This window comes from Ursus americanus, chromosome 17, assembly GCF_024610735.1.
Source record: "Ursus americanus isolate L20-20 chromosome 17, mUrsAme1.1.p, whole genome shotgun sequence".
Lineage (NCBI taxonomy): Eukaryota > Metazoa > Chordata > Mammalia > Carnivora > Ursidae > Ursus > Ursus americanus.
The window spans coordinates 11108435-11130425 of record NC_142143.1 but is presented as its reverse complement, the minus strand read 5'-3'; the positions used below and the strand labels follow the sequence as shown (position 1 = coordinate 11130425).

General features: G+C 53.8%; 1 protein-coding gene across 2 annotated transcripts; it reads right to left on the bottom strand.

The window, feature by feature from the left end:
- Positions 1-1468: 1468 nt before the first annotated feature.
- Positions 1469-19534, bottom strand: IFT27 (intraflagellar transport 27). 2 transcript variants are annotated; one of them, XM_045779888.2, is made up of 7 exons: positions 19112-19534; positions 12703-12782; positions 12266-12325; positions 11133-11192; positions 9050-9167; positions 7993-8102; positions 1469-1711 (listed from the first exon to the last, which is right to left on the bottom strand). In XM_045779888.2, exons 1-7 carry the CDS (start codon positions 19143-19145, stop codon positions 1613-1615), a joined length of 561 nt encoding a protein of 186 aa, XP_045635844.1. In that variant the 5' UTR covers positions 19146-19534; the 3' UTR covers positions 1469-1612. The 2 variants fall into 2 exon arrangements, with proteins under 2 accessions (XP_045635844.1, XP_045635845.1); XM_045779889.2 differs by lacking the exons at positions 11133-11192; positions 12266-12325; positions 12703-12782; positions 19112-19534 and adding an exon at positions 9374-10152.
- Between the last annotated feature and the right edge of the window lie 2457 nt (positions 19535-21991).

Below are 21991 nucleotides of genomic sequence, written 5' to 3'. Positions count from 1 at the left end.
CCAGGGAAGGTGTCTGGCCCCAGCTTTTTGGGATCTCTTAGCATCTCTTTGTCCACAATGGTGGGTCCCAGTAACCAATTCTGGGGCAACCGGAAATGCCCCCTCCGTGGCTCCTTGGTTGTTTTTGTAGGTTTCCCTTGTGGCCCACGTGACACGAGATTAGCAGCTCGGCATTGCTGGCGCCTATAGAAATGCCTGACACACTGTAGGTCCTCGGTAACCACTGTCCGAAAGAATGACTCAGCAGGAAGACTGCTGGCTACTGGGAGCTCACATAGAGAAATGACCAGAAGAGGAAGGGGCTGGACGGGGCCTGACGGGGTGACGCCATGTGCCACCTCCCACCGTGCCTTCACCTGTTAGCTTAATTCTCATGGTGACCTTGAGGGGCAGCCTAGCCATCACCCTTTGCAGATGGTAAGACCTCCACCTGCTTCAGGCCAGGCCAAGCTGGGGGGAAGTGAGGGGCAGGGGAGGAGGCCGAGGGGCGGCGGCTGTGAGCAGGACTCTGGTGTCCACGATCCTGGCTCTGCCACCCCTCGGCTCAGTAACTGGATTTTCTGACTCCGGTTCCTCGTTTGTAGAAGCGGGGTGGTAAGGCTACATTGTAAGGATTGAGTCCACTAATATAGGTCACGTGCTTAGTTCAGGCAGAGACCCGGCAGGTCATAAACAGCACCCCGAGTAATTTTCACGATCATCACGATCACTGGGACAGACCCAGGTCTGTCGACCCCGAAGCCGGTGCTCTGCATGAAGCCCCCCACCCCCAGGAAGCGGGAGGGGCGGTGCCTGACAGCGGGCGAGGGGGAAGCCCTCGGGGGCACCGGAGCCGAAAGCATCCGAGGCCCCCAGCAACGGTGACAGGCGGCCTTCTGTGCCAGACCGCGACCCACAGCCCAGATCTAACAGGCACTGAGGAACCTCTGTGGGTCTTTAATCAGGGGAGTGAAACGATGAAAGTGAGGTTTTAGGAAGATTAATCTGGCAGCAGGCATGGGGTGGAAAGAGTCAAGCTTAGTGCAAAGAATTACGACTGCCGCCCGGCTCCGAGAGGCGGGTCCTTAAAGGAAAGTGGCCTGGTTCTCGGCTCCCTGGGCACTCAGGGTTCCCAGCAGCTGGCAGGGGCTGGGCGCCCTACTCAGGAAGAGCCCCCGAGGGGGCCGGCAGAGGGCACTGTTTGGTCAGTGACAGTGGCCACTGCAAGGGAGCTCTGGCGTCTGGACAGAACAGGCAGCAGAGCCGAATCCACTAGAAGGAGGCAGCCGTGGGCCCCTCAGCTGTGGGGCCAGTTCTGGGCCGAGCATTCCACTGTGGGCCGTGCTGTTGGTGCAGGCCCTTGAAGGCGGGCAGGACCACCCGCTCTGACAGGTGTCGGGCCACCAAGGTTCTGCGCGCCGCCCCGGGACTGGCACCCAAAGGGCAGGACGGAAGCAGGGCCGCCCCGGCCAAGAATGGAAGGAGCGGCTGCTCCTACATCTCATTTTATTTAAAGCTGTCAGGACATATTGGAAGTTGCCGAGCCAATGCCAGCTTCTCTCCTCCCCGAGGAGCCGGAGTCCCTGGCGGATTGCCAGCGGCGCCGTTGCGAGGTGCTGCCCACCCCGGGCCCTCACACTAGCGCGTGGAAAACCTCCACTTTCTCCCGGTACAGGTGGTGGAACTGCTTGGCCAGGCAGTGGAAGGGGGCTTCGTAGTTTTCCATCTCCTTCTGTAGAGACAAGGCGAAGAAGTCGGCGGTGTTACAGCCTCATCAGGACAGGGAGCCGGCGCAGTCACGCTCCCCTCGCGTCAGGTGCCCCCCATGCTTGGCCTCCTCTCGCCCCCACGCCGGCGGGGCTGGCTCCTAGCACGCCCTTGTTACAAGGAGGAAACTGAGACACGGACAGGTTAAGTAACTTGCCCGAAGCCTCACACCTGTTCATGGTGGAGCTGGGTCTGCACCTAGATGTTTCTACAGAGCCAGTACTTTCAGCCCGCTCACCCCCTGTGTGACGGGGTGCTAAAGTGAGACTCTCCTCGCTTAGTTTTCACTGGGGCCCTCAAAGGCCAAAGCAAAATAACAGATGGCAAGGACTCCCCCCACCCCCTGCCGCCTGCCCCACTCCAGAGGGAGGGCCAGATGGGATGGGCCCACCCTCACCTGGAGTTGGGCAGAGCTGTGGCACTGACCCCTGCGGTGCCTCTCCCTCACTTCGAGCTCAGTGGGAAGCTTCGGGAGAAAGCCCGAGGCCCAGGGGCCCAGGCCAGTGCTGGAGCCAGGCCTGGGAAAAATCGAGGTCAGCCCGGGGGCTGGCTGTGTTGGCGGCCAAGCCAGGAGAGGACTGCAGCAGCACTACCCTGGGCCGGCGGCGGGCCGAGCAGGAGAGCCGGCCTGGAGCCGCCCTAAAGGGACTCCGCAAGGATGGGCTCCAGGAGGGGGCTGGGCCCCAACAAGAACCAAGGGCCAGGAACTAAGGCTGCAGGGGGGGTGATGAGGGGTCACCCATGAGCTTCGGGAAGCTGCAGGTGGGAGGGTTCTGCCAATGCGCCAGGGATGGGGCATCACCGAAGTGCTCCCAGGGCGCCAGCCAAGCCGCCTGAGTGCCCTCTTCTGCAGGTGGCAGGCTGGGGGGAGGGGCAGGGGCAGGACCACCGGCCTGGCCCTGCTTCCCACAGCAGGTGTGGGAGGGGGCACTGACCGGAAGTGGTGAGGCACCCAGCACTGTGCATTTTCATAACTGAGATGAGTATTTTGTGACTAAAGGTGCCCAAAGGACATCCTGTTCTGAGACATTAGACAAGTTCTAGAACTGGCCCCAGATGTCTACAGAGCGGGAAGAATCGGCCTCACAGGGTGAGCATGGCCAAGCTCTAGGGGAAGGAAGACGGTAGCCTCTCAGCTTAGCTATTGTTCTCTCACTGTGTGTGCACGTGTGTATTTTTTTTTTTTTACGAAATACGTTGGCAGAAGAAAGAACCCGCTACTTTGAAGACAGAGGCTCAAGCTATGTATGCACGAGAACCCGTCTTCAAACAGTCCTTGGCAGCTGGCAAAAGCACAGCCTTGACAAGAGGCAACGATATACCCCCAACAAAAGGGAAGGATTTCCCAAGTTATCGAGCTCAGTGCCCTCGCTTTGCAGGTGAGCAGTCTGCAGCCCAGGGGTGCAGCTGGGGCGTGTGGAGCTCCCCAACGGGAGAAGAGCAGCCTTTCCACCCTGCCAGCCGGGGAGACAGAAACGCACGACGGAAGCCAGTTCTCACAGGGAACGTTACCTGGACTTTGTCACAAGGGAAATCCCAAGGCGGACGGGACAAGTTAGCCAAGAGCAGAAACAGAAGTGGCACTGCTGAGGAACCAGGGGACAGCGTAGAGCCGACACGAGCACCTGCACTAAGTGCGTGGCTGCCCGCCACCAGCCCCGTCGGACAGAAGAGAACTAGCTCGGTCACGTCAAGGCACGTTTGGTTGTACAGAACATAATGTCCTGGGCAATGCCAGCGTCCGCAGTAAAACGTTACACCGGGAGCACCTGGGTGGCTCAGTCGGTTGGGCATCTGACTCTTGATTTCCGCTCAGGTCGTGATCTCAGTGTTGTGGGACTGAGCCCTGTGTCAGGGCTGGGCATGCTGGGTGTGAAGCCTGCTTAAGATTCTCTCTCTCCCTCTGCCCGTTTCCTCCTCCCTCTCTGAAAAAGAATGTTACACCAGTTGAAAGCATAGTTAAGTAACGAGCAGACAGAGAATGAGGCCTGTATTGGACACACACGAGGATTTCCAAATGAATTTGAAAGCTCCTGAAAGCAAGATCTGGGGAGAATGCAACATAAAAAGTAAAGAATTCAGAGGAGATGAGCCTTTATATATGCCACGGAGCATTCCCGAAGTAGCAGATGTAAACTGAACCATTTTCTGAAAGCATTAGGAGGGTTTGCCGGTGACAGGAATCCTTTCGTTAAATGACTAATCATAATCTCACTGACACACTATACAGTACATCTGCTTTGTGTGAAAAGATCCTTAGGACAGGCTCTCAGACTAGTGCTCAACTGGCCTAGAATTCTGCCCCTGAGAGTCCCAAAATTGGTTCTGTGGGAGGCCAGAGCTCCTTCTAGAAGGTTCTCAAGCTCAGACAGGCATTCTAGTCCTGGTTTGGCTGCTCATAGGCTGGGCAACCAGGGAGAGCCACCCAAACTTTCTGAGTCTGCTCATCAGCTGTAAGACAGGGATAGCACTGGGTGTCTTGTAGGCTGCTAGAAGCTTCAGCAGATAAATGTGTACAGATACCTAGCACACAGCAGACACTCAACAAAGGTCAGTTCCCTTCCCTCACCCTGCTGCAAGAGGAGTCCTCCCCACAGATCCTTCTTGAACCTGCTTGTGTTTAATATTGTCCTATAGTGATGAACTTTTTAAAAACTTCCTTTAAAAAATCTTTAATTTTTTGGTCTGCAAATGCCAAATATCAAGAGATGTTAGAAAGTCTAAGGGGGGGGGCAGCGCCTGGGTGGCTCAGTCAGTTAAATGTCTGACTCCTGATTTCGGCTCAGGTCATGATCTCAGGGATCGAGCACCCCCATTGGGCTCCCCATTGGGCTCTGCGCTCAGTGTGGAGTCTGCTTGGGATTCTCTCTCTCCCTCTCCCTTTGGCCCTCCCACCATTCATGCTCTTTCTCTCTCTAAAATAAATAAAATCTTAAAATTTTAAGTCCAGGAGGAACTACAAAAAAACCCAAATAGCCAAAGCAATCCTGAGAACACAGCTGGAGGCATCACACATCCTGATTTCAAACTATATTATAAAGCCATAGTCATCAAAACAGAATGGTCCTGGCATAAAAACAGACACAAAAACCAATGGAACAGAATTGAGAGCCTAGAAATAAACCCCTGCCTACACGGGCAACTAGTATTTGACAAGGGAGCTAAGAATACTCAGTGGAGAAAAGCTAACCTCTTTAATAAATAATGTTGGGAAAACCAGATATTCCCGTGCACGAGAACGAAACTGGACCCCTATTTTACACCATTCATAAAAATGAACTCAGAATGGAGTCAAGATTTGAACTTAAGACCTGAAACCATAAAACTCCTAGAAGAAAACACTGGGAAAAAGCTCTTGGACAGGGAACTTGGCAATGATTTTATGGCCATAACAGCAAAGCACAAGCAACAGAAGCAAGAATCAATACATGGGACTACATCAAACTAAAAAGCTTCTGCACAGCAAAAGAAACCATCAACAAAATGAAAAGGCAACCCATGGAATGGAAGAAAATATTTGCAAACCACACATCTGAGAAGGGGTTAATATCTAAAAGAGGTAAGGAACTCGGGAAACTCCACAGCAAAAACATCGATAATCTGATTTTAAAAATGGGCAGAGGAGCAAATGGACATTTTTCCAAAAAGGATATTCAGGTGACCACCAGGCCAGTGAAAAGGTGCCCGACACCACTCATCAGCAGGGAAATGCAAATCAAAACCACAGTGAGATACCACCTCACACCTGTTAGGACGTCCATTACCCCAAAGATAAGAGATAACAAGTGTCGGGAGGACGTGGAGAAAAAGGAACCTTTGTGTACCGTCGAATGCAAGCTGGTGCAGCCATTGTGGAAAACCGTCTAGAGGTGCCTCAAAGTGTTAAAAATAGAGCTACAATATCATCTAGCAATTCCACATCTGGATAAATACCCAAAGGAAATGAAATCGCTACCTTGAAGAGACACCCGCACCCCCATGTTCACTGCAGCATTATTCGCAACAGCCAAGACATAGAAACAACCCAAGTGTCCATCGACGGATGAATTAAAGAAACTGTGGTATGCATATGGACATAGTGGAATAGGATTCAGCCACGAAAAGGAGGGCGTCCTGCTATTTGTGACGACGTGGATGACCCTTGACGGCGTTACGCTCGGGGAAACAAGGCAGCCAGAGAAAGACAAATACCGCATCTTCTCACTTACACGTGGAGTCTAAAAACACTCGAAGTCATAGAAACACAAAGCAGACTGGTGGCTGCCAGGGGTGGTAGGCGGACACGGTGAAGATGCATCGAAGGGTACCAAGGGCCAGTCTGAAGACGACTTAAGTTCAGGAGATGCAATGAAAAGCCAAGAGAGAAGGTCAAACGACCACGTAGGTCCCTCCTGGTCTGCGGGACGGTGGCCGCCGCATGCAGTCTGGAAGGCGGAGCCGGGCGCTAGGTGTCAAGGCTTGGCCATGTCTCAGGCAGCGTCGGGTTCTATTTCCTTTTTAATTACAGCTTTCTTAACCGAGCTGCCAGTGGTGCTTCTGTTAGCATCAACTCGGGGGACTAGTTAACTTACACAGTTAATACCAAGTGCTTAACTGTGCCTCCTCCGGCATAATTTACACCACCCGTTTCGACGGCGTAGCAACAAACACCCACGCTGTTGAAGCGTGCAGCCCAGTGGCCTGTGATGACTAATGTGTTGGGGGTGGGCGGTAATTTCTGAGCTCCATCAAGAGTTCTGGGGACTACGGGACACTGGGGTGGGGAGGCAGTTTCACAAATGTGAATGGAGGCAGAGGGAGTAGGAAAATGTGGCTTGATGTGGGTAGCCCAGTGTACGGTTGGCTCAGAGGCGCACTGCGTACAAGACGAGAAGCCGTCTATCCTGTAAAAGCTTGCTAGTGTGAACTTCATTAGTTTAGCACCTGTGATCATCGGGCCACAGGCAAGAGGGACATCTATCTTTGTAGAATCTAGGAACACAAAACTTTTAAAGTAACAGTGGCATAAAGAAGATTGCTGGGGGGATGGTCCTACTTCAAAAGCAAACATTTACTGAGTGTTCACTATGCACCAGACTTGGTGCTGATGTTCTCCTATTCACCATCTCACCAAATTCTCACATTTATCACTCAATGAGGAATAGATTTCCCTATTCCCATTTTACAGGTGAGGAGACTGAGGCACCAGCAGGCTGACGAACTCGCTAAGGGTCCCAGAGCTAGTTCTGCAGTCAGAGCATTGGCCTCTACCTGCTACACTTTCCCAAGAAAGCACGCCACTCTGGGGGATTTAAAAAGTTCACATCCACACAGCAATTGAACAGCAACATTTGCCAGGTTTTGTAAATGCGACAACAGAAGTGTCTGCAGCTTGAGTGGAAAACCGCCTCCAGGCTCTTTCTTAACTAGCCCACTGACTCTTTCGGACAGCCAAAGAATCAGGCCCGGGGGGCCACAAGGCCAGGAGTGAGGTCCAAGTGACAACCATGGGTGCTTCTGGCCGTGCGGGGCTTGGCAAGTCTCCCCACCAACCCCGGGGAGGGGCACTGCTGCCAGCACCTTGGCCCCTGCTGGCTGAAATCAATGCTTCTGGGTCGCTCCTGCAGGGGGCGAGTTGTCACTTTACTCCCTTCTGGAAAGTCTGAAAGGAGCATGTCTGATTGGTGCACCCTGGCTGCAGGGAGGCTGGGACTGAAAAGTTCTCGAACAGAGGAAGGAGGGTTCCCCAGTGCTGGACAGCCAGAATTATGAGACAGTGCGCTGAAGGTGCCAGTAGCAAGTCCTGCTGGCTGTTGCCTTTCACAAGGGTTCCTGCTGACTCTGTAAGGAGGGTACTTCGTGGCCTGGCGTCACCCTGGGGCTGCGGCAAGGTGGGACAGGGAGCCAGGGATCATACTCCCGGCTCGACTCTTCAGTAGTCATGTGACCCTGGGCAAGTCACTTCGCCTTCTCAACACGGAAATGGGGATTATGGGACCAGTGCCCAGGGTCACGGTACTGCCTGTGAGGACCCGTGAGATAATGCTCCAATGGCACGTGACCCATGCTATCTCACGCAAATGCCAAGGGTCACGAGTGACTCTGCTCTATCGAGAAGCGTCTTGGACTAAGAAATGTACACATCGGTTCCAAATGAGACTCTGCATATGGTGGGAGAAGAACCCGATGCCTGTGAGGTCACGTGAAAGACCACTTCCAGCAGAGGCCCACTCCAGACTTGGCTCTGGAGTGAGTGGAGCTACTTACCACGGATGTTTCAAAACATTCCAGGCCTTGGCCCAGGGCCCACTCCCGGGCCTGAGCCGAATCCACCGCTCGTCTGCCGGCCAGGTCTGTCTTGTTCCCCACTAACACACCTACTCGAAAGAAAGAAAGAACCAGAGCGTTGCATTTAACTGTGGCAGCCCGGGAGGACCGCTGGACAAGGAAAAGGGCAAGCACACTAATTCTGAGGGGTACAAAACACTGTCGGGGAAAGGCTGCCCGACTCTAGGTGCTGACCATGGTGGGGTGGGGGGGGGAAGCGAGGCTCTAGGGCTTCCTCTCCCCCAGGCCGCAGGAGAGCTGGAGGGCTTTGCTTTTCACACACGGCTTTTGCTCGGCCCTTTTTGCAGACTCCACGCGGATCTGTCTGCCCTGTCACCTTCAGGCTGCAAGGCGAGGGCCAAATTTATGTGAGCATTTGCGATAATTCCTAGCACATGGAGCAAACGTTAAAAATGGTCATTAATACTAATCTAAGGACTGGGCTCAGAGTCAGGGACTCAGAAGTAATTTAGAGCCGTTCCCAGCTGCATCAGCTGCAGCTAATTTCTGAGCCCGTCTCTGGAGATCGCTTTCCCTGGTCTCTAATGAGGGGAATTTGTTGATCTCACATAGGGATGAAAAATAAACTGATTTAAAGCATTCAGAAGTGACAATAGAACTTGAATGTTTACTTGTGCCCCACATACAGGAGAAAATGAGGAATCCATCCCTGGGGCTAGCTTTCAGAAATAAACCCTCATTCATACCACAGCGCCGCCCCCATATTATTCTCGAGTCTCCTCTCCACGACCCTGCAGGGGGAAGGGGGACCGCAGGAGTCATCATGCCCATTTTACAGACTCCCAGAGCTGTGTGTGGTAACTCACTGAGGTTTCCGTGGCTGCTACGAGGCAGTCACTGTACAATGCAGGCCGCCATACTCTAAGCCGGGGGCACCCACCCCTCTTTTATATCGGTAGCCACCTCTGCAATGACCTTGCGCGCGTGCACTCGAGGGACAGATGCCGCCGGAAGTCCCACAGACGGCAGCTCCTACCTGGGAGGGAGGTGCCTGGAATCTGTGACCGAGCCTTCTCCAGCCACTTGCTGCAGTTGGCGAAGGACTGCTCGTTGGTCACGTCATAGACGAGACACAAGACGTTGGGGCTCTCCCACTGTGCCAGAGGGGCAGGACGAGCACGTCAGTAACAGCGCAAGCGATTTCTAGGCTGGCCTCCCGAGGGAAGCGACGGCGGGTGGGGGGAGATGAAGAACTGTAATGGGGATGGGGGTCCGAACCCTGAGCCCACCCACAGGAGGAAACGATTCACCCACAGGAACCAACAGGAGGGCTGGGCTGGCGGCGAGGGCAGGGGCTCACCTCTGCGCCAGGCTGCTGGCTGGGCAGAGTTCTGTGCGCGGTTGAGAAACCTTCCAACTTTGCAGGGTTGGTTCCCAATATCCCTACTGAGCTCGGAGACGGTACCTGACTTGCCCAGATCAGACATGCTTTAAGGACTGGGATAGGACTGAGGCTTTTTTCTACCCAGAAATGCTCTTGCCTGGCTCTGGTTTCATTCATTCATCCTCTGTTGCATTCCTCTCAAGGGCTCACTCTTAACGCCAGTTATTACGTTTTGCTGCTTTGCAGGCCTAAAAGAGCACCCTCTCTTCCATTAGCCAGCCCCTGGAAGCTTGTTTGCTGGCATCTTCTTAATCAAGGCTGGCTTTTCAAAATGCAAAGAGCACTTTCTGTGTCTCCTGCAGTGTATCAGCCCTAATCCAGACCAGACCGACAACTAGACAGGGCTCGCTGTCCCGATTAAGAAGCAGGGCTACGCTCTCGGGGCCTGTGGCCTTCAGGGGGCTGCTCAGAGTCCCAGGACGTCCTGCTGCCTGGCACAAGGCCACAGGACAGCCCTGCTCAGGCTGGATGCTTGTCCCGGTGCACGAGGCTCTTGCCATGCCCCAGTCTCTGGGGACCCCCCCGTCCTGCACAATCACAGCCTGGTTTATTTCTGATGTGTCAGTAACCTCCCAGGGTGTGGGGAGGAATCCTTTTTCCTCCAGTTGTCCTTGGGAGGCCGGTCCAGGATTGGCTCTGGAGGGCTCCCTGTACCCCAAGGCTATGCTGCTGCTTCGATCGAACTGATGAACAGCCCCCCCCGCCCCCCCGCATTCACTCTGCAGACTAACTCAAGAACTCTTGCTAGAGCCACAGTGACCTCCCCTTTGTGCATGCAGGGGACACCTCCTTCCTCTAGGCCTCCGTGAGGGGACCCAGGAGAAGCCGGGGATCAAGCCGGAGCCAGGGCAGGAGCCCAGCGTCAGGCTGGCTGGAGGCAGGGTGTGAGCTGACCGGTACTGCTCTGACTTGCCCAGACACGTCCTCGCTTCTGCCCCAGTGAGAGGCAGTGCACACAGCAGGCGCATTGTAAGCATCACAGACAGATGTGGGAAGCCAAGCCCATGAGGAATGACTGTCATTAGATCTGTTTCTCTTAGACAACAAAAAAGGGGCAGAAAACAGTTTCTATTAAAATGTAGCCGTTCTTGGAAAGGCAGGGGAGGGCTCTGGAGAGCTCAAACCTTCTAATTAGCTCACTGGCCCAGATTAGCAGAACTGTTACCTTGGAAGGCACAGCGAGCTAGATCCTGTGAGGAAGGCTGGGTGGGCCAGAGAAGCCCCTGGTGGCAGCAGGTGCAGGTCCCAGAGCAACCCCCCCCCCCTGCCGCGGGGCCCAGGGGGTGAGAGGGGAAGGCGAGCCTTCCTACGGGGCCTCCAGGGTGCCCCCTAGAGGGGAAGGGAATGTTTGCTTCCGTCCTAGGAGGTTGGGGAGTGCTGACGGCGCACCATGGGAGGGAGCTGGCGAAATAAGGGGGGCCCAGAGCACTGCGGGGACTGAGTCACACAGCTTGGGCACATTTGGAAGCTGGCCATTCCAGAGCTGGGGGGAGGGGGAATCACGTGCATGAGCCAGTCCTCCTGGCCAAGGGGCTGGGAGGACTGCTCCTGCACGAATTCTGCCATGATAGCTTCTCTTGGCAGCCAGACTGCAGTGACACTTCTGGGAGAGCATCGAAGGGGGAAATGTTTTGGTGGAAGGTGGTGGTTAGGAAAAAGATCGCACGTTACTTGCCAATTTATCCAGCATTTCGGAGAACAGCTCCTTGCCGGCGGAGTCAAAAATGAAGAGTTCCTAGAACCAGAAAGGCACGTCCCGAGAAAGTCTCCACGCAGGGAAATCGCTGGCCGCGAATCCCCGAGGTGACACTCGGCTCCCTGCAGACCTGTCTTAGTGGTGAGATACACCCATTTCCGCAGAGCCCCTCTCTCTTCCCCGGGGCTCGAGGAAGATGATGGGGGACAGGAACGATCTTGAGAGCCCGAGACAGGCAGCGCAACGGTTTCGCACACCAACTAGCACTTTCTGTGCGGCGCTCACCTCTCCTAACCCCGAGTGCAAAAATACCAGGAACAAGCTGACTTCCCACCTGGCAGAACAGAATGCTAAACAGGCTGACAAGTGCTCTGGTTTCCAAAAGGTCATTCTGCACTTTGTTAACCAAATTGATTTTCAAATCTTAAAACAATTCTTTTCAAAGCAGGTCACTGAGTAGGCCTGGAGAAGGCGTTTAAAGTAGGACAGCCTGCCATCCTTCCCCGACGGCGGAGGTGGGATTTGGACAGAGGGCCCAGGGTGACCCTTCCTGCCCCTCCCTCGACCCAGCGTCGGCCAGCCCATGCGAGGGCCCCTCCCCGAGGCTCTGCTCTGGGAAGTCTCCCCCGGGCACTGGGTGCCCCCTGGCTGGCTCTTGACCCCGGCACACGCTGTCTGAAGGTCAGTCCTGTAATCTGCGTCGCACGCCGATCATCTGCGCTCCTTTTATCCCTTCTCCGTGCATCAGGGGGTGCTCAAAGTTGTGTTTTCTCATGGACCTCCTTAAGAAAGTGGTGATTCTTCAACCTTCTCTCCAGGACAGTACTACAAACATAATGCCTTGCAATTCAATTTCCAGAGTTACGGATTGCAAAAAAGGGAACCGGGTTAAGAACCCTGATACTACACCAGTTTTGGGAGGACGGGGCCCATATCCCTGTCTTCCTACTCCCTCTTCTTCAGCCTGGGTCAGTGACTCTTCCCAAGTGCTCAGACAAGCCTAGGCCAAGTCCTTGTACCCCATCCCTCTTAGGAAGGATGACACTGACCACGGAGACTCTGGGCTCAGCGGGAGGAGCACTGAGCTCTCTTGGGTCAAGGGCACCACTTACCACACTGTCCCCTGTGTCCGGAACCGGCACTGTCTTCACCACCAAGTCTACCCCTGTCGTCTGCGGAGGAAAACCGAGAATATGTGTGTCAGAGGGTCCCGAGAGGCTCGTTACAGGACACGATGAACACCCAATGCCCAGGAGGCACGGGGCAGTGTTCCGGACTTGGTGCAGAAGTCAGGCAGGACCGACGGGCCTCGTGCAACTCCCTGCCCACGAGGGGCGGTCCATGGGGACCAAGCCGACCGCCCAGTCTGTTGCACAGACAGCCTAATGCCCTGCGGCTTATGGAAAAATGCCCTCCACATGGCCATTCAAACAGCTTCTCATCGGACTTCTTAGGGCTTCTTAAGGAATTCCGGAAAGTCACTCCCTCGGGGTTAGGGGACGACCGCTTCTCTTTAAGCCTCGGCCAGCACACAACTCCCACATCTCACCAGGGTGTAGTTCTTCTGGAAATGGGCCCCGTCGCTGCGGAACATCTGTGCCAGGGCGGTCTTGCCCACTGCTGGGTCTCCTGTGAGGTCAGAGGAGAAGAAAATCATCATTGCCATCCTGATCTGACTGGAGAATCTCCCACTCCAGAACGCTAGTTAGAAACCAGAAACTTCAATGGCTTTTCAGAGAAAATGTACTTGATTCTCCTGGGGACTTACGAGGTGGCTGACGGGGCCACGGGTCCAGGAGAGCAATCTTCAAAGCCCAGTCGCGTTTCTTCAAGGGTAATCCTTTCATCCAAAAGAACTGACCCAGAAGGTAACAGAGCTTAAGGGGGGCTTTCGAGCACTAGAAACAGAACTCACATCTGCCACTGAGCACACCCCTGGGGAAAAACTCTCACTTTCAAACTTGAATTTACTTTGAAGTCTTGAAGGTAAACGGGTATGACCCGGCTCAGTCTTATGGGTCTCACCTACCTAAAGGAACCAATTCGAGTTTAGAACTTCCATACTTGGGGCCCTGCACGCTTCTGTTACGACAGGGGGGTGGAAGTTGGGGGGGGGGGGTTTCTGTATTTACAGGAAGCAAGAGACCAGGTGCTAAATTCATCAACCTGAAATCCATTTCCAAGTGATTGTTTCCACCCCCGCCTCCCTGTGCCCAAGACCACGGCAGATCCGTCTTCCCAGGGGCCTCTCCACGTCCGTCCGCCACGGCCGCCGTGTCCTCCAGGCTCGCCTTATACCTACTGAGGTTTATCCCCCGGCCTTCCTTCAGGAGTCCACAGCCCCATAAACTGCTGTCTCCAAACTAAAGGTTTACGGCATAGTTTCAGTCTGAGATCGGGACCTTTCCCGACTGTCGGGAGCGATTTAATCTGGAGGTCCTCCCCCTGCCCCCCAGGGTGCTGCAGGCTCTCCCTGTCCACCCTAATCCCTCTCTGTGCACCGCCGCCCCCCCCCCCATGGCTCTGCTCGGCCTCCTGGGACTCCACACTGTTCTCATTTGCGAGATCTTCTGGGCCAGGAGTCTTGCACAGATGCTCATCAGAACACCTGTTTTCTGCACTCTCACCCCTGGCTCTTGAGTGAAACCGCCACTGCACGGGCGGGCCTCTGACTTGTAGCCTCCGCTGCAATCGCCTCACCTTCGATGTTTACGGTCGGCTCCCACGCGCCTCTGCACTTGACTTCTCCACAGCCTGCTGCTCTGCTCACTTCTCAGTTTTGACTTTTCCCACCTATAATTTTCTCTTGCGAGACAATTACTTGACTACTTGTGGCATTTCATTTCCTGTGAACTCCTCCAGGATTGAGTGAGCTAGTCAGTCTTGCTTTTCTATTTACCACCATGACTTGGAAGGGAATCATTCATGCGATTCCCTCCTTCCCAGCCCCCACCCCCTATCGTGGCCGTCATTAATCTCATTTGGCGGACGAAGAGTCCGAGGCTCAGAGAAAGCTGGGTAACTGGCCCAGAATTCCAACATCTTACTCTACCGGCCAGACCCCACTCCTCTCCTAGAGCTCGGGGACACTCCTGACCCATTTCTGACACCGCTCCTACGGGCCCGCATCACCGCAGCCTTGCCTGCCATCAGGGGCAACCGCGGGCTGGACTGTGGCCGGGTACCCACCCATCTCCGAACAAACAGAGCGTATCACATTCCTTCTTACACTCTGACTGCATCCACCCTCCTGACTCGTTTTGCTTCTGAATCCAGTTGGAAATTGGCTCTTCCTGCTCGTGAAATTCCCCACAGATTTATTTGTTCTAGTTAATTTCATAAATCTTTCTTCCGACTGTCAGTCAGAGTCACCCACACTTACGGAAAGCCTCGTGTGTCGGCTGAGGAGGGATCCAGCACAGGGAAGGGAAATAACTGATAAACACATTTGCAGAGCAACACGATGACAAGTGCAAAGGCAAATAGCACAAGCTGAGAACCAAGGCGTCTGAGGGAGTGTTGAGGAAAGAAACGAAGGAGCAGTTTCATCAGCGAGGCCCACTTCCCTGGGGAGAGGCTGAGCCCGGGGTGACGGCGGGGAGGGGCACTGCTGGACAGAGACAGTGACGCCTGCAAAGGCATGACGCAAGGTCACCTGTGATCTCCTAATCGCCAAGTCCAATGGCTTTTTCTCAGTTCTCATGCTCCTTGACGTCCCTGAAGGATGAGTCGGCCTAAAGCAGCCCCCTCCTTCCCCGTGGCCCTGGTGTCCTCGCATGGGTCTGGTTCTCCCACCTCCTGCCCTCTGAAACGTGGGCACTCCTGTGGGACTGTCCTCTGCCCTCTGCTCGTAGTTGCTCTGTCCTGTTTACTCTCTTTCCCCTGTCACCTCTCGGGTCAGGATCTCTCTCCACACTTTGTATCTCCGACAACCTATGGATGTTTCTGCTACAATGCTGGGCCTTCACCCGATCTGTTTGTCCACAGCCAGGCTTGTGTCGCACCCCCAGGTCCCAAGTGGTCTTGCTCATCCATCTCACTGGTTCTGTTCACATCACCATTGGCCCCTGCCTCCCAGCTGTACCCAGTCACCTCTGACCACGTCTCCCCGCCTCCTCCCATGCCCTTCGCTCTCTCCTCGCCCCTGATGTCCTTTGCTGGGTCTCAAGCCTGCGTGGCCTTTGTTGTCATTGCTGACACTGCTGACGCTGCCTTGCGATGCAGGAGCAAGGACTCTGCAAACATGCATCCCCTTTGCCAGGGGCTTCCTGTCCGGCTCTGCCACTGCGAGTTCTAGAGAAAGACTGGCGGCTGGGAGAGGGGATGGGCTTTCCCCTTTCCCACCTGCCCGCTGTGTCTCTTAGCAGTACCCTGGCAATGGCCTTCAACCCAGCAGTAGGTAGTAACTTCTCTCCAGTTTGTTTGGGGTTTTTGTACTCCCAGACCAGCCTTATTACTGCCCCTGAGAGATGCCAGCATTGGGGGGCAGTGCCCCCTTCTCAGAGATCTGCATCTTGACTCCCCAGGGCCCTCCTAAGCTTCTGATGTCCCTTCGTCCTTCCAGGCCTCCAGTACCTGTCTGGCGGACATCCGCATGGAATCTCACCGGTGCGGTGCCTAATGTAGCTTCTGCTTTTTTGCCTGGACCCCCATTCTGTAGCACTGGTAATAAGAGTGGCCTCAAAACCCAGACCCTTAGGATGGTCCAGAATGGATCTGGTCATGTCTTGCCTGAACACGGGGTCCAGCTCCCTACCAATGGGGAATGGGACCTAGCGATCCGTGGTGGGTCACTGAATTCTTGAGGTCCCATCCCAGCAGAGCTGTGCCCCCTCCTCGGGAATCTGGATCCCAGCTCTGTGGGGCTCTTCCTCAGGCCTCTGACAACCCAACCTCTATCTACCACTGTGTCATCTCAATGTTTTCTTCTTGCTTTTCCATTTCTCCAACCCCCATTGAACCAATTCCGTATAATAAAATGCCTAATGCATTTTCTGTTTTCTTCGCCGGGTCTTGCCTGAAGGGCTCCCCACCTGTCCCTCTGTGCTTTTCATTTTTCTTTGTTCTACCCACCCTGTCGGGACTTATAGATGGACCTTTCCGAGATAGTGTTTGATCCTGTCACGCTCTCATGAAGAAGATTCCTTCTACTGTGTACCCCTCTCTACTGTCAACCCTGAATCCACCTCCAATTCGCTCTCCAACTATTAGTCCCTTATGTCGAATCTGGCCCTACACTCCTACTCTCTTGATCTCTGAGAATCCCTCAAGGGCAACTTCCTTCCAGGTCTCCCCGCTCAAGTCCAAATGCTCTGCCTGGCGAGGCTCCGTGGGTCCTTCTGCCACAGCCTCTGAAGGCCGTCCCTCCCTCTTGCCTTTACCTGTGAGGCTCACCGCTGGTAGCATGAGCCTTGATGTCAGAGCCACCTTCTGGCAAGGCACTATTATCATCCCAACTGCCATCAGGGGGCAGTACATAGTATTTAGGGCACACACCCCAGCTCCCCACTTACTAGCTATGTGACCTTGGGTCCTCAGTCTCCCTCTGGGCCTCAGCTGCCGCTTCTGCAAAATGGGAATAATAGCACCTATCTCGTAGAATTGTTAGGAGGATTTAATGAGCTAATATGTGCAGCACCTGATATTTCTGAAGTTATATTTAAGTGATTGTTAAGGAAATAAAACAGATAAATGCCAAGAGTGTAGTCCCTCCTCGTCTGAGCGAGAACAACTGGTAGCTATGCCTCGAGGTAGTTCTCCAGTATCTGGCACGCAAAGGGCATTCGATTCGTGTTTGTTGGGTTATAAATTATTCTGCACATCTCAGCACTGCCACGAGTGTGGGGGCTGGCCTGGTTCATTCCTGTATTCCCACTGTACCTTGCATGGTCACTCACACATAGCAGGTGCTCAATAAATATCTATTGAATGAATGAGCACTTGAATTGAATATCAGGTCCCTCAGTGACCAGTTATAAGAGAGAAACAAGGACAGATAAACTCAATTTAAATAGCAGGCCTGGGAAGAGAAAGAAAAAATAAAACCAGTGAGGGGGGTGTATGCAGTGTGGAAAACGAGAATTTGGTGGGTGGTGGTGGTGGGACCCGATTCATTATACTGAGCTCTTTTTGGTTTCTGGAAACTTCTAAGAGGAAATGCCCTCAAGGCCCTGAAAGGAGGCTGTAGTCGAGGACTAGACCGGATTTCAAAATCACTTACTCAGGCAGTAGCTGAAATCAGGTGAAACAGTGCCTGAGAGAGTGGGTGTAAAGAGGGCAAAGAGTCTAGACTTGAGGCTTGAGAACAGTAGAGCTGAGGGCTAAAAACAAAGCCCTGGAACTCAGATCATCTGGGTCTGGATGCCAGCTCTGCTGCAGCCAGCTGTGTGATCCAGGGCAAGCGTCTTAACCTCTCTGGGCCTAAGGTGCCCCATCTGTAAATGAGGATGACAGTAATACCGGTCCCACAGAGTTCTTGTGAGGATTCACTGAGATACCTGTGTTTAGGGTTCTTGTACAGTGTCGGCACATAGAAGGTGGTCAGTAAGTCCCATGATGGGAGTTGAATTAAAAAAGAAATAAGAGATAGAGCAGTTAGAGAAGCCCACATAAAAAAAATGTACATCTTCAGAAAATAAAAAGTTCTCACCTCATCTGCAAGGAAACTGAGGCTCAGAGAAGTCTGTGTCCAAGATGACACAGCCAATCAGAGAAACAACCAGAATTACTTTTGTTACACAACACTGCCTCCCCTGGTGGTCTGGCAACTAGAGACCTCTCTCGGGAACCATTATTTTTTTGCTCCGGTATGATCTGAGTTACTATTGTCAGTCATCTTTCTGGGTGACTCTTTTATTTGCAAATTAGAAAAGCCATTAAAAATACCATCAATGTCAGTCTGGAAGAGAGGAGTCCAAAACGGCATCTCTTTTCCTCTATATAGCTTCTTACCATTTCTTTCCTGAGCTGGGCAGGGAACCCTGGAGAGATCGTGGGGTTCGAAGGTAACACAAGTGAAGAGTTTTGGTGTTGGGCAGGTCTGGGGACTGGAATCCTGCCTATGACTTTCCTTCGCTGGGGGTGGGGGTGGGGTGACCTTGGGCAAGAGCCCTGACCTCTCAGTGCCTCAGTAAGAGCAGAGTAATACAGCACTTACCCCAGTGTGCTACAGTGAGGGGACTGAGTGAAGTACCCGTGCCTGGCAGGCACTTAAGGCTCAGTAAAGTACATCTGTGTTCAGGGGCCCCAGGTCAAAATCCAGGCAAATATTTTCCTAAATGAGCAGACACACAAAGGGAACACCACAAATATGGACGCCACGTTGTCATTCATTGCACACATAGTTATTGAGTATCTCTTGGGTTCCAGATAATGTTCAGGATGCTTGAGACATAGGAGTCAACAAAACGAAGATTCCTGCCTTTGGGGGATTCAACATTCATGTCCTCCTGAGTGTGAGGCGGCACAGAAAGTCTGGCTCTTAAACACAACACGCAAGGGCCTGTTGCAAACTCTGGTCAACTGTATATTACTCTCTCCAATCCCTGTTATCAGAATGGGTGGGGTCAGGGAAAAAAAATCCCACAAGTAAAGACTTCCAAAGTCACTGATGCCTGACTTTGGGATACAGCACATGGTTTAGATGAAACACTTAAACACATAAGGTGTGTTTAGCCTGATTTTTTTTTTTTTTTTTACCGTCTACTCCTCCTGAACACAGCTCAAGAACTGGCGAAGGTGGTCTCAGAGTGTGACAGAGTGGGGAAAATAGCTGGAGCTACAGATTGTGCTCTGGAAGATAATTCTCTCCACCTAATGGAATTTACTCTATTAGTAATTACATTAACTCGCTTTTGGAAGAGAAAAAAAGAGAAAGAGGGTAGGCAATTTAGGTGAACAAAAGCTCTCAATAACTTACGAAGTCTCTGGACTCCGGAGACTGTAAATTTCAAACTCACCTGCCAGGATGCATTTGGCCGCCAGCTTCACCATGGTAACCAACCACCTCCGCGGACCAGACTGGGGAAGAGCGGCTGCTAGAGGCGTTGGGTGCCCTGCCTGGGAAGGGAGGTGGGGAAGGGAGATGCTCAAGGGGCCTGTGGCCGCGGTGTGGACGGGGACAACAGGGCCCGGACCTCTGGGCTGGGCTGGGCTGGGCTGGGGGCGGCTATCGGGCGCTAGGGTTGGAGCAGGGGCGCGGAGGAGCGCCAGATGGGGCTCAGCTCAATGCCTCAGAAGGCGGCCTCGGAGGTGCGAGAGGCGCGACGCGGCTCCCGTTCCCAGCCCAGCCCCGGCAGTGGGGACCAGCAAATGCAACCTGCAGCCTGCAACCCCAACCCAAACACAGAGCCAGAGGCGCTCCCGCTCACCCACCGCCCGCCTGCCCCGCCTCCTCCTCCTCCTCGCTGACCCACGATTGGCTGCCAACAAAAGCTCCCACCCCGAAGGGTCTCGGAGGCCAGTGGGAGGAGGGGGCGGGGCTAGCAGCCCTCCCCTGACGGACAATTCTTAGTGGTATTTGCTCTTCAAGCTCATCCCGCTTGACGAATGGTTACAGGAGATGTCAATCATTACCACTCCCGCCCTGCGCCGCCGGAAAGTTAGCGGAAATAGAGCGCCAAATTCCGTAGCCAGAAGCGGTGATAAAAGAAGCTTTCTGATTGGCCAGAGGTTGGCTTGGACCATCTGCAGGAGGAAGGGGGAATCGCCGCTTCCCCCCGCCCTTCCGGAAGTGAGTTCGTCCACGAGGGGCAGGTCGGGCGCGCGGGAGTTTGCAGCGGCGCCTGCGCAGTAACGAGGCCGCAGCTGCCCAAGCGGAGCTGTGAGCAGGTTAGACTTCATAGAGGTTCTTGTCGCTCCAGTTCACGGGTACCTGCGAGCAAGGCTGTATGATGCATCAAGAAATCCGGTTCTTGCCCCACATCCCGCAGGGAAGTCCGATTTTTAAAAGCCCAACGATATTCTGCGCTGTAAAATCTGAAATTTGAACGTGTGTATAGTAATGTCTGTGAACAAGAGGGAGAGAGCAAGTAAACTTGGCGAGCGTTGCTCTTGGGGATGTGAAGTCCTACTTTCCGCTGAGCCCACTTCCTCGCCTGTACAATGGAGAACGTGTGACCCCCCCTACTGAATGAAAGCGGGCCTCCCTCGCCTTGCGCGTTGCTCAGGGAGGCTGCACCCACCTCCGCAGACTTCCCGGGGAGGCCCCTCTTGCTGGGCGGTCAAGAAACCAGGCTGAAATCACTGCCGACTTCCCTCACCCCGAACCTCTTCGCTCATCTTTGAAGATGGGCCCCAGAATCCGCCTCTGGGGTTGTCCTGAGGAGTAGAAGAGGGGAAGGACGTAGGGGCCCCGGGGCACAGTAGGTGCTCGACCATGATTGTCGCATGGATGAAAGAGAAGAAATTTATCTGGACAGATTTGGCTCATCACCATCACGGTGATGACATCATGGCCAGATGCGCCCCCGCGGTCATTCCTGCTGGCCCCCCTGGGGTGGCTGGCGCTGAGAGGAAAAGGCGGCCCCTGGCCGAAGGTGCCTGTGCCTGGGATTCCCATCGCCAACCGCTCTGTCACCAGGCACTTCTCTCGGCTGCTCTGTGACTTAGTGTGGCCGCCAGCCACGTGCGGGGCAGTGAACACGCGCACTCTCATCAAATTGCTATGGAGTTTTCAGTCCCCAATCTGGACTAAAACAATGCAAGGTGCCTGGAATTTTCTTTCCTTAGGAATCAATCCTGGTATTATTGTTGAGGCCTCTGTGTCTCTCCTTCCTTCCTTTTACCTGCTTTCCTTTTTTTGCAGACATCGTGCACAGCTGTCTCAGGCACCTCAGGCCTCGGTGAGTCAGAATGCCTCTGCCTGGTCTTCCTGCTTACCCCTCCAGGCTGTCCTGTTCATCGTCACCCCGTTAATCCCTTAGAGGAACCCTTGAGTGAGTCACCCTCCGGAGGAAGCTGCATGGAGCTGAGACACTGAGATACAACCCGGGGGGGGGTAACGGCGCCCCCCTCACAGGCTGTTGTCCTCTGCACCACTTCTACTCTGCCTGTCGTTGTTGCCACTCTGTGATTTGGGTCAGCAGCACTGTAAGAGCATTTTGGATTTTTCTGTGTATAGTGAATTCTACCCTGCTTACTCCACAATCCCAGGGGCCTTCTATATATTCTTGATGACTAATGACAGCTGCCTGACCGTCCCTGGGTTTAAAGAGGTCAGAGAGTTTTGGAGCCATGAAGGCCCTTGAGAAATTCTAGTCTAACCCCTCCCTGAGCAGCAGTAGTGGTGAGACTGGTGTGTGTTGAGCACATACTGAATGCTGGCCTCATTCTGAGCACTGCAAAGCCTTAAGAAATTTAGTCTTCATGTTCATGTGTGATAGTCACTGTACCTCTGTGAGGCTTGTATAATCCCTGTTTGATAGATGGGGAAACTGAGGCCCAAATGAGGAAAAGCCTAACGCCCAGAGTCTCAAAGCTAGTGAATGGTGGAACTAGGGATTGAACACAAGGAGAATGTCAAGCCCTGTGGCATCGACAGGAGCCTGTCCTGCCTCCACTGCCTCTCACCCTTCCTCCCATCCCAGAGGGGAAATTTATTGAGTTCCTTGTAGTAATAGGTCCTGTCGATTGAGCCTCATATGCCAGGCATGCGCTGAACACTTCACATCCTCTCTCTTGTTGGCTGCAACGACTCTGAGAAATGGAAACTGTCATTACTTCCGCTCAACAGGCAAGAATCTGAGGTCCGTGGGCAGCCCAAGGTCCTGCGACATGCCAGCTGGAGTCAGAACGGACCTCAGGTCGTGCTCTTGGGACTGATGTCTCTTTCCATTTCC